At 40.7% G+C, this 12580-nt stretch overlaps 1 protein-coding gene across 1 annotated transcript in view; it reads left to right on the top strand.

Moving 5' to 3' along the window:
* LOC122652210 (zinc finger CCCH domain-containing protein 24) overlaps positions 1-10171 on the top strand; it is a 43791-nt gene extending 33620 nt beyond the window's left edge. Inside the window, exons 11-14 of the mRNA XM_043845891.1 lie at positions 8140-8235; positions 8536-8877; positions 9742-9785; positions 9881-10171. Of these exons, the coding sequence (XP_043701826.1) occupies positions 8140-8235; positions 8536-8877; positions 9742-9785; positions 9881-10127 (729 nt within the window). The 3' untranslated portion in view covers positions 10128-10171. The remainder of the gene's footprint in view (positions 1-8139; positions 8236-8535; positions 8878-9741; positions 9786-9880) is intronic.
* The last annotated feature ends 2409 nt before the right edge of the window (positions 10172-12580 follow it).

Here is a 12580-nt window from a genome sequence, read left to right as displayed (position 1 = left end):
TCTCTTCATTGATTGCTTCTTTCCACCTCAATTTTGCTAATGCCTCCTGCCAAGTGTTAGGAAGAGAACAGAGGACAAGGAGGAAACAAAGGCATGGAAAGAAGAAGAGAGAATTATATAAAACAAAGTTAGAAATAGGATGCTTAGTACAAGTTCTCTGTGGCTTACAAATAGCAATTGGTAAGTCAAGAGTAAGATCAGAATCAGACTTATCAGTAGGAGACCTTGGAACAGGTTGTGCCGATTGAGTGGGAGCAGTGGTGGTGGTTCTTTTATGCCATGTTCCTCTTAAAAGAGTCTTCAAGGTACTCTGTGACTCCCCAGGCTCCCCTTGAACTAAATGCTGTTCCTGCTCCCTTTGAATCTGTTCTACTCTAGTTATACCATCTTGAAGTTCTATGGTAGTGTCTTTCACTGTGGGCACAACAACATCTACCAATGGTTTGATGAGAGGTACCTCTTTACTGACAAACTCCCTCTGAAAAGGTTCTTGGGAAGAATAATAAGTCTTAGATTCCCGAAAGACAACATCCATGGTGACCAACACTTTCAGGGTAGGAGGGTGATAACATTTATACCCCTTTTGGGTGGCATAATAGCCCAAGAAAATGCAGCGAAGTCCCTTGGGATCAAGTTTCCCACTAACATGGTGATTTCTAGCAAAAACCACACAACCCAACACCTTCGAGGTGCAACAAAAGAAGAGAACCCCAATAAGACCTCAAGAGGGCAGCGAGCATCAAGTACACGTAATGGCAGCTGGTTAATGAGGTATGCAACAGAAAGGAGACTGCATCACCCCAAAACCTAGGAGGGATTGCCATAGTGAATATAAGGGATCTTGCAACTTCCAAGAGATTCTCGTTTTTTATTTTTGCGACACCATTCTGAGCTGGAGTATTGTCACAAGATGTCTGGTGGATGATCCCATTAGTAGATAGATAAGACTGAAATGCTCCATCCATATATTCCTTGCCATTATCTGTCCTCAAAATCTTCACCTTGGCATCAAACTGAGTCTAAACCATTTTATGAAATAACTGGAAACAAGATGGGACATCACTCTTCTGATGCATAAGGTAAACCCATGTAGTACGACTAAAGCAATCAATGAAAGTAACAAACCAACGAAAGCCAGAAGTAGAAACACAACGGGCAGGGTCCCACACATCCAAATGAATCAAACCAAATGGGATTAAGCTTCTACTATCTAAAATTGGATAAATAGCTCTAATATGTTTTGCAAAAATGCAAGCATCACAAGAGAAATTGTTTGCATTACAACTTTTAACTAAGCTGGGAAATAAAATAGATAAGACTCTAAGAGGAGTATGGCCCCAACGTCGATGCCACCTATGTAGTTCGACCAAGGCAGAATCAGATGAGTCCGAACGCAATACCAAAGCTGATGGAACTAATGAAGAGCTGTCTAGCATGTAGAGCTCACCAACCATCTTACCACTAGGGGTGTAAGTTTGGTCCGGTAAACCCTAACCCGCCTTGACCCAGCCTGAGCCCGAACAGGGCCTGGCCCTGATTTTTCAACCCTGAGGGCTGGTTAGGGTTTGATTGTTCAGGCCCGGGGTTAGGGTTGGGCTGGGCTAGGGTTGAGGCCTCGGGCTGAACCTGACCCTGTATGTATGTATTTATATATAATATTTAATATTATATATTATAAACATAATATACACATAACCTTAAAACAATGCAGGACAAAATCGTGAAATAAAATTCATTTAGGGTTTGTCCTTTCCTCTACCGACCTCACATCTCTCTCTTTTGCTTACTCGGTACTTTGAGTATGGAGCTTAGTTTCCAGCTCTAATGGCACCCACATAAGTTTTATTGGTTTCAATTTGATGACTGAGGAGTCGAACATCGTCTGTGATGTGGACGTCCTTGATCATGTTGGAAGAAGAGCAGCCTAAAGCGACAATCGGGAAGTCACTGTGATGGCAAGGTCTTCTGCAGAAGGGCAGATTTACATAACACAAAAGTCTCAGCCTTATGAGTTATGCCTATCTCTCTCTCTCTTCCTTTTCTCATTTCGTTTCTCACTTTCACTTTAGGGTTTTTGCCACCATAACTTCTCTTCTTAGCCAGCAACCGCAGCCCAATCACTGGTACTTTCTTCTCTGCTCTCTCTCTCTCTCTCTCTCAACTGTTCTCTCTTGTGATGCCTCTCCCTATTTCCCTCCCTTGAAATAAAATCACTATGGTATCTTACATCATTGGCAAAATCAAAACATCATTTCAGGTGAAAGAAGGAAAGATTAGTCAGTCGATGCCAAGCAATTTAAGAGGAGGGTCTTCTCTGGTTTCGGTTCTCCTTCCCCATTAGACTTTCGATCACGCAGTAGGTTTAGTTCTTTTTCTTTCACTGCTTCCCTTTCAAGATGGGTTCGTTATCTGTCTTCAAAATCAAAATTGCTATTATGGGTTTTCGTTAGATATTCAGATTTATCCCCTTGATTACCTTACCCAACTTTGTGTTTTGTTTGGTTATCTTTGTTTTAATTGGTGGACATACTTAACTAGTCTTCTTCTACATCTATTCGGTGCCAAATGCCATTGCGTTTTCCTCATTTCTTCTGTTCTTAGCCAAGCAAAAGCTCTGTTTTGTTTGATCTCGGTGTTATAAGTTTTCCTTTTTTCACTAGGAGGATGGTGGGGAGGGTTGTGAAGCTCTGTTGCAAGTGGTATACAAACAAAGGTCAAGGTCAATCAGAGCCAATCTAGCCCGACCCTTCCCAATCAGGGCTAATCAGGGCGGGCCTGAGCTAGGTTGAGCCCGATAGGGTTGGGCTTGGGTTGAGGTTTTTAGGCCCTGAGGCAGGGGCAGGGCAGGCTTGGGCTAAAGGGTTCTGAGGTTGGGCTGGGGTCTTAGAAAACCCGGCCCAATCCGACCCTGTTTCAGCCCTACTTACAACTACCAATCGTACGACCCATTTTCAAGTCCTAGACAACATAATGAGTAGGAAAAAAATGTCACTATGCAATGTGAATCACGAGTCAAACAATTGATGGATAGTAAATTGGTGGAAAATTTAGGAACATGTAAGATAGACGAAAGAGAGGGAGGAGTGCACTTAATGGTGCCCTTCCCAGAAACAGAAGAAAGGGAACCATCAACAACTCGGACTTTACTATTACCAGGTAAAGGAAAATACTAAACGAATTGAGAAGGAGAACCTGTCATATGGTCAGTGGCGCCAGAGTCAATTATCCAAGATGTGGACATGACTGAGGCACATTGGCCACCAAAAGAAATACTTGACGAGGTAGAAGTAGATGGGGTAGAGACTCCTGGCAGGGAAACAGCTGAGGCAGCAAAAGAAGTGGTGTCCAGCCTGGTCATGAGATGACGAAGATGCTGAAATTCCTCTTGGGAAAGTGGCTGGTCGAATGTGATGTCCTCAGATGAAGTCTGGTTCGCCCTGGCTGTAGAAGAATGACCCTGTCCACGTCCCCAGGTATCATTGGGACGCCCATGTAACTTCCAACATTTATCTCTGGTATGTCGTTCCTTCCCACAAAAATCACACTTCACCGGTGGGCGATCAACAGTGGAACGATCACTTGGACGAGGACCCTCACGAGATGGCTGAAGTGGATTGGTGAAGAGAGCAGAGCGCTCCTGGGTAATTGGATGAACCATAGCAGTGTGATGACTCTTCTGATTGCACCATTGCATATGCTTGTTCAAGAGTGGGAAAGGGATCATGATCCAAGACATTAGCTAGAATCTAGTCATACTCCCATGTTCAGCCCGACAAGAAAATCAAATACTCGAGGGCCTTCTTCCCACTTCTTGAATGCAGTTGCATCAACATCACAAGCGGCAGTAAAGGGCCCATCAAAATCCAGTTGTTGCCACATGCCACGCAGTTTAGAATAATATTGGGAAAGGGTTAATTCTTGCTGCTTTGTGGCATATATCTTCTGACGGAATTCATAGCACTGGGCAGTATTACCGACCTGGGAATAAGTGTCCTTGGCTGTCTTCCAAATCTTGGCAGCAATGTCGAGAAGGAGATAACCGCTAGCAACGTTAGGATCCATGGAGTTGATGAGGTAAGACATCACAAGAAAATTTGATGTCATCCATTTATCTTGGGCAGCACCAGCATGGGTAGGCATAGTAATGGTTCTTGTGATGTAGCCAGAAAGACCACGGGAACCAATAGCCAAAAAACAAGATCTCGATCACATGAGATAATTGCTCCCATTTAATTTAATGGGTCTGGTAGGGAACGGAAGGAAGTCACGCTGAGTTGCTCCTTGTCTAGTAGAGACAGTGGTGATATCGGAATCACCCATAGTTGTTGGTCGAACAGAACATCCAAATCAACAGATCAACAACCAGAGAGGATCTTGAAGAAAATCATAAACAAATCCAAAAATAAAGGATTTAAACTATATCAGGTACAAGACGCCTTGGTGGGAGATAACCCACCACCAGGGGTGTGAAAGAAAGGGTGGAAGAGTGAACTTGAGACCCTAACTTTTCTTCTTCTTCTCTTCTAGACCACCGACAACCAGTACAGCATCAGCCAACCATCAAAGCCATACCAAACTTTGTTCGAGTGCTTCTCTGCCCCCTTAGAGAACTCGATCCAAACCTGGTCCCATTCTGCCCATTCAAACCCTAATGTCTCCACTCTTCTCTTCCCTTAAACCTAACCCTAATTTACCCTATTTCTCTTTCTGCCGATTCTGTCCAGCAACCTCTGGCTTGTGTTTTTTTAACAAAACCTTCACTGGAAGACTCCTACATGTCATCTAACCTTAACCCTCACATCAAACCGTAGACCTCACCAAACCCTAACCCTAAATTTAGCCTTTTCCCTTAAATTAATCCTAACCAAGTCACCTTTTGAAGAACAGATTCTGGTTTTGGCTTCTAGTTGGATTATATTCAATCTAGAACTACATTAAGAGGGTTTATTATTTTTTACATGACTCCCTTTTATTTTTAATTTTATGTATAATTCCTTTTCTATTATAAGTAAAAGATGTAAGATTTTAATTTTACTTGTAATTCACTAAAAATTAGTCTAAAAGATTGAAGTTTTATATTTTACATCTAACCCCATTCCTTTTGTATATGCACGCCTTGGCAACCTCCTAGACGCCTGGTTGCCTTGTCGGCTGTCGCTCTACGCTTCAATGTGAGTTACACAAACCCTTAAGATGAAATTAAAAAAAAAGAGTTATCAAACCTGGACCAATCTTCAACTGTCCCTGTGGCTTTGGGTCATGGCTTGTACCGTTCCACCTATGATGTCATTAATATTAATATTTAAAAAAGGGGTAAATGAGAAACTGCTATGTAATATTAGGAGAGATTTGGGGATAGTAGGGGAAAAAAGAGATTTTGATGATATATTTGGTAGGAAAACAAAAAGAAAGAAGATGCAAGAGGAAGAAGGGATTGACCAGGATTCACCACCGTAGGCCAAGGAAGAGGGCTTCACCGCCCAATAACCTATTGGTTCACCACAATAGGGTTGCCACTACTTCACCATAGGAGCGCACACTCCCACGAGCCATTCTTTCAATCATTAAAACCGATGGGGAGATTCCCCCTTGTATTTATAGAATAAAAATAATTCAAATACAAATTAAGAACTTCCCATGTGTGGATGTACCTTGGTAAAAAATAGAAACTAAATCTCCCTAGTGCTATTACATGAAATAGAAAGACTGAAATTTGAAACTTGCTAATAGCTAACTAGTAATTACAAGTATATAAAAAAATTATTGAAAATAGAAACTAAATAATGGCAGCATTAGAATAGAATCTTTCTCAACTTGATATCTTCTAATGGGATCCACAAGATCTTCTAAGTCTATCCCATTCTAGGCAGCAACTGTCTTCCCGAAATAACTATGGGCCCCACCACCAACAACAGCAACAAATTCAGCCTTATCCCAACTTAATGGGGTCGGCTACACGGATCCAAACAAAACAAAATAGGGAAAATTGAGGTATAAACTTAACAAGGGAATGAAGAGATGGGGAAAAGAGGGATAGGAAATGAGAATCAATGAAAACTGAAAAATGACAAATGAAAGATAAAAAATAAAAAGAGAAATGAAAGATGGAAGTAAAGAGGAATGAGGCTCAACTCATCCAGTCAACAGAATATCAGCTAAATAGGTTTGCTACATGGATCCTTGCCCTCCAAAAGGCTCTATCTAAGGTCATACTTGGTACAAGCCCTAGACTCTGCTTGTCCTTCCTCACAACTTCTCCTATGGTCATTTTAGGTCTGCACCTTGCTCTTTTGACTCTATCAATCGGGAATATGGGATCATATCACTCCTTATTGGGGGGTCCCTAGGCCTCTGTTGAACATGACCATACCACCTCAAACGACTCTCTCGAACTTGTCATTGATCAGGGCAACTCCCAAGTTAGCTCTAATACGCTCATTCCTTAATTTATCCATCCTAGTTTTTCTGCACATCCATCTTAACATCCTCATCTCAGCTACACATAGCTTCTGAATATGACACTTGTTAACTGCCCAACATTCTACCCCATACATCATAGCCGGTCGTACAACAATCCTATAGAACTTTACTTTAATCTTTAAAGGAATACGTCTGTTACACAACACTGCGGACGCACCTCTCCACTTCATCCATCTCACTTTAATTTTCTGCGAAACATCATCCTTTATGTCACCTTCCTTATTTATGATTGATCCCAAGTATCTAAAATAATCACTTTGCGTTAAACTCTCTTTCCCTAATTCTCACCAAGTCAGTGTCCATCATAGTTTGACTAAAATTACACATCATATACTCTGTCTTTGTTCTACTAATCTTGAAGCCTCTTGTTTCCAAGGTTAATCTCCAAATCTCCAACTTAGCATTTAACCCTGCTTTAGTCTCATCCACCAAGATGTTATCATCGGCGAAGAGCATACACCATGAGACCTCATCTTGAATGCTCTTGGTTAGGTCATCCATAATAATCGCAAATAGATACAGGCTTAAGGCTGATCCCCGATGTAACCCAATCTTAATTGGGAATTCCTTGCCGTGACTTCCCACAGATCTCACACTAGTCACCACGTCTTCATACATATATTTAATTACATCCACATATTTACTCGACACCCCTCTCTTCAGTAGAACATGTCGGATTAAATCTATTGGGACTCGGTCATAGGGTTTTCCAGATCAATAAAGACCATATGGAGATCCTTCTTGCTATCTCTATATCTTTCCATGAGCATCCTTAATAACTCAAGGCCCCACCACAGCTGGAAAGTCTTCCTAGTTCTTCTCCCACGCAAGGAATAGCTGGACCAGTACATGGCCCAAATATGGGCCGGTTAGGAGTTAAACCGAGGGTCTTGTACTGCATCACTAACACCTGTAATTAACTCTTCCAAGAAAATTGAAAAAGACAAAAAAAAATCCCCATTTTTAAGAGAAGTAAATCATCCAGAAGATCATTTGAGGGAGTAAGCGAAGCGACAGAGACAGGGGAAGAGAGAGAGAGAGAGAGAGAGGGAGAGGAAGGTATACCCGGCCATTGATGACGAACAACCAATCTTTCTTGGATTTGTGTTGGGAGACCTGTTCAACGTAAAGAAATAGGGTTTCAGTGGCAAGGGTCATGCGCAGGGTTACAAGAGAGAGAGAGAGAGATCTTCTCCTACTTTCCTTTTCAACCTAAAGAAATAGGGTTTCAGCGATAAGGGTCATGAGAAGAGAAGTTGTTGGAAGGAGGAGGAATTTATAGAAGGGAATCAAAAGTACCTATTTATCCGCAGTTTTGAGCCATTGGAACACATGCTCATTAGATTTTAGCGTATAAATCGAAATAAATAATTTATGGCCTTAAATAATAAGCAAGTCCTCAGCTGTTTATGAATTTTTTGTTTATCTTAATTTATATTAATGATAAATAAGGGCTATGAATCATACCAAACACCTGCAGAAATAGAAATATAAATCATACCGGAGACGGCCATAGTTCTGTTGATGTACACATGGTAGCTGTTTCTTCCTCCCTCCCCCCCCCCTCCCCCGCCCTTTTAACTTTTTGGAGGGGAAAGTTACATATTTATGAATATTGCGATTGACTAGTTTTATTCTAAACTTGAAAATTTTTACCAGGTTGTAGGCATTGAAATGAATGCTTCTGCAGTCACTGATGCTCACCAAAATGCAGAGATTAATGGCATAAAAAACTGCAGGTTCGTCTGTGGGAAGGTGAGTTTTAGGGTTTGGTCATTTGATTTAGTTGTCATGTTTGTCTTTGTTTTTTAGTTGATGCATTCATACACTGAATTATCTCAAATTTATCTGTACCATAGTCGAGAAGAGAGTGTACACCAGTGTCGTAAAACCATAGAATACTCAAGGAGTAAGAAGTGCAAGTGTGCAAGTGTGCAAGTGTGCAAGTGTGCAATTGCAGTATTTTAGATGCGGAATGGGAGGAGGATAGATTGGTTTGCTTTTTTCTTGTGCTTTTAGAATTATTGACATGAATGTCTCCTTGTATGACCACAGGCAGAGGATGTCATGGGATCTCTATTGAAGGAGTATTTAGATGTCCCATCCAAGCAAGATGAAATTGAAAATGTCCCTGAAAGCAGTGGCAAGGAAGATACACATGATAGAGAAAAAGAGAAAGATGCCTCCATGGACAAAATACAAGATCTTGAAGAAGGCTCAGAGCACCAATTCATTGATGTTAAAAGTGCATCTAGCTGTCCAGATAAAGGTGGGGAACAGCTTGAAGACCCAATCAAGAATAGCTGCATTTTGGAAGATAATAATAACCACCGAGTGCCTAAATATAAAGAGGTTGTTGCTATTGTTGATCCTCCACGTGGAGGCCTTCATCCTGTTGTAAGTACCATATTCCTGTTTTTTTTTTTTTTGGTATAGGTATGGTTTTGTCTTTGTGCGTCTTGAGTGTTAGGAGGTATGAGTGGGGGTGTGGATGCATGTGTTGTAATATTGGGGAGCTGACATATTGGCCCAGAAGTGACTTAAAGTGGAAATGGTGCTTGGGCTCTTTGGTGTCCAATGACATAGTTGTCAATGCGTCGCCTAGGCGGCGTCCAGGCGCCTTGGACGCTTTGTTTACTTGGTTGGTTTTGCCTTGAATTTTGGCCCTCCCCACCACCTTGGGTCGCCTAACTGCCGTGACAACTATGGTCCAATCAGAAAATTTCTATTACTACTATTGATTTAGCCTGGTTGATGGTTGAATTCTCTGTTTATTCTGAAATTTTAGTTGTTTTCTAGTGTACCAGCCAAGTGATTTTCACAATATTGACCAATGTAACACCAGTGGGGACAGGATATCTCAGATGAATTGCTGTAACTGCCCTTTAGATGTATATTCACCATTTTCCCTCTTTTTGATTTTTTTTTTTTTTTAAATTGCATTTACTTCTGAGAAATAAAAAATGCCTGAAGATTACTGAGTTTTGATTGATATTATTGTTCAAGAATTTGGTAGCTTAGTCATGGGTATTATTATTATTCCACAACATAGATTTTATTCAAATTGAACACAACTTTTATTTTTAAAACTAATAGTTGACTACCTATCTTAGTTGGTGGTAGTTGACTTACTCTGACAGCCCCTCCTTTCCCCTGATCTCCCCCCCCCCCACCCCTGCCAATTGTCCAAATCTTAGCCACCTGTCCTGGCCCATTAACCATCTTATTGATTGCTAGTATCTGCTTTGATATGTCCCACAGGTTATTAAAGCTTTAAGGACTCATCCACGTCTACGGCGGCTTGTGTAAGTTTCCATTCTGGGTCTTCTATATGCTTTGTTTGCATTGTTTTCACCAGCTTTACTAGAATCTTAAGGTCACCTGGTTTCCTTCTCTTCAGTTACATCTCCTGTAACCCTGAAACCTTAGTGGCAAATGCGATCGAGCTCTGTACACCATCCAGTGACAAAAATGAGAAAGGGAATAAGAATAACCGGGTATGGAGGAACATGAGCAATGCAGGTCTGGCTAGACACAGGGCAAAGTCCATGCCCAACTCTGAACCTTTTCATCCTGTCAAAGCGATGGCGGTTGATCTCTTTCCACATACCCCACACTGTGAACTGGTGATGCTTCTAGAGAGGTAAAAACAGGGTATCCATTAAATGTCCTCACTCACTTACAATAGCATGGAGTACTCCACTATATTTGGTTTTCAATGAAATTTTTACGGAAGTTTTCTGTTGTTTTACTTAATTTAAGGGAGAACATAAAAGACAATAAGATTTTGAGTTTACCAGACGCATTATGCTGCTTAATACTTTAAAGTTGTTACTGTTTTGATTTCCAAGCTCCTCTAGTATCAAATGAATCCAGAGTATCTGAGGTAATGGTTTGCTCTAACATCTAGCATTACCACCAGAAATACAGATAGATGTCAAATAAATAAACCTTACTTGGGCTTAAGAAGACAATTCTCACCAATGGAATAGTGGGAGTATATCTTCAGTCCAGGAAGACAACTGTTGGTGCATCTCAGACAAGTCATTGTTCTGTTTTCTTAATCTCAACACGATCTTCTTCCCCCACCCCCACTGGGAATAAAAATTGGGGGGGAAAAGAGCCCTCAACAAATGGCTGCTTTGGATATGCTTAAAATTCCGGCATTTAGTGTCCAGTAGGTGAATGCTTTTTATTCGTGTTCCACACTTTTACGCTTAACATTTGTAGGATTTGAATCACATCTATGTACCAAGAACTTGCATTTTAACCTTTATTTGCCATGTCAACATGTATGGATGTGCAAAAGTTTCGAAATGCCAGGAAGTGGCTGCTGCATTTTTTCTGTTCAAGGAAGGGAAAAAAGGGGAGGGGAGGGGAGGGGAGGGGAGGGGGGGGGGAGAGATTTCCAACAGAAAAAATACAAATTGCCATGATCTTATAATTGTAGGTATGTCTACAGAAAAAATATGAGGTCATGGTGTGCTGATTTATGAAATTTTGTTATGTTGCTGGTTACTAGCAAGTAATAAAATGGCAAGAGTGCTTGGAAACAGTTAGGCTTCGTCTTGTTGGATAAAGTTTATTAAGAAGGTAATGATTGAGAAGTGAAGCAAATTTCTATATTAACATACCTTTCTAGGTAATTTTGGTTGAAAAATGAAATAAATTTTAATTTCTAATTCAGAAAACCTTTCATTTTATCTTTTGTTTTTATAAAAAATAATTTAAAACGGTTTACATCCAACCAGATAGAGCCTTCATGGAAAGAGTTTTTCTATGTACTTTCGTAGCGGAGACGGATTTCTAATTAGTCAGAACAGTGGCTGACTAATTAATATTGGCTGCAACCAAAAAATAAATAAATAGATTCAGGTTGCTTGGTCTTCGTTTGTTTCTATGGAATCCTTATAGTTACAGACACGCATGATTTATTTGTAAGGTGGGATTTTGATGATGACACAGGAAATCAATCACAAGGTCAATTCACCAGCGGTGATGAGATTCTTCCTTCTCCATTGATGAAGGGAAACTTTGTCCTAAGTAGTTGTAGGGATTTTCTTGTCCCCCCACCCCCTGGCCACCGAACTGTGCGGACGAAAAATATAGGGGGTATTGGGTATTATCAATCCTATTCTATGGGTGGAGGGGGGAGACATTGATGGCCATTGATGGCTGTACTTTTCTTGCTTCTTTTTCCGTGAGAATATTCTAAAAATCCTAGTTGACCCAATATGCAAGAGCCTCAAAACCCTAATTTTGTTTTGCTATCTCTTACTTAAACACTCAATAACTGTGGTTCAGCCAAAGGAAATAATCTCGTCCACAAACATCAACTATGTCTTTGACAATGGCTAACTGTTAGGGATCCAATTAACATCCTTTAAAATTCTTACTAATAAAGTAATGGGAAAAAGGTGGGTATGTGATTGTGGTGTATATGTTCCCTCTTTTTCTTCTCTCCTCATTTAATGATGTATTATCTCTATATATGATTCGATACCAATCGAAACTCATCTTCCCCTTCAATCACATTCACCTGTACGACAAATGGATAGCTCCTTAGGTACCTTTACCAAAATGTAGCTTTTGGGATTTAGATTTAGGTTTGACCTTTATAAGGGTTATGCATGATTATGAAAGTTATTTGTAGAACACAAACAATCATTTCTAACTTTCTAATCCAAGTAGATTTGGGTTAAATGATCTGAAGGCATTCAAAAACTAGGCTAAGATAGTTTATTTAGTACAAAAGCTTATAATTGATTGATCTTAAACCGAGTTTGGCAAATCTTTATATAGGCTTGATGTTACAAAGAGCTCGAGCAAGCAATCTGAGCCTGATGTCACTAACTCAAACTCCTCCCTTCTGATTCCCACATTGGCTAGCTTTGGAGAGGGTCATGGGCTTATAAGCGCGAAGGTTTCCTCCTTCTAATAGATGCATCTCTTAGAGGATTTGACTCCTCTTCTGCGAGCATCTTGGGCCCCACCCCGGTGCGCTGTGAGCAACCCCTCTATATCCGCCTCATTGGGCACTCACCGGATGGGGTGCTCACAGGAGAGGAGCCCGATCCTCTCTTAGAGTGATTGAACCGAA

Source organism: Telopea speciosissima, chromosome 2, assembly GCF_018873765.1.
Source record: "Telopea speciosissima isolate NSW1024214 ecotype Mountain lineage chromosome 2, Tspe_v1, whole genome shotgun sequence".
NCBI lineage: Eukaryota > Viridiplantae > Streptophyta > Magnoliopsida > Proteales > Proteaceae > Telopea > Telopea speciosissima.
This window is presented reverse-complemented; position numbering and strand designations above follow the sequence as displayed.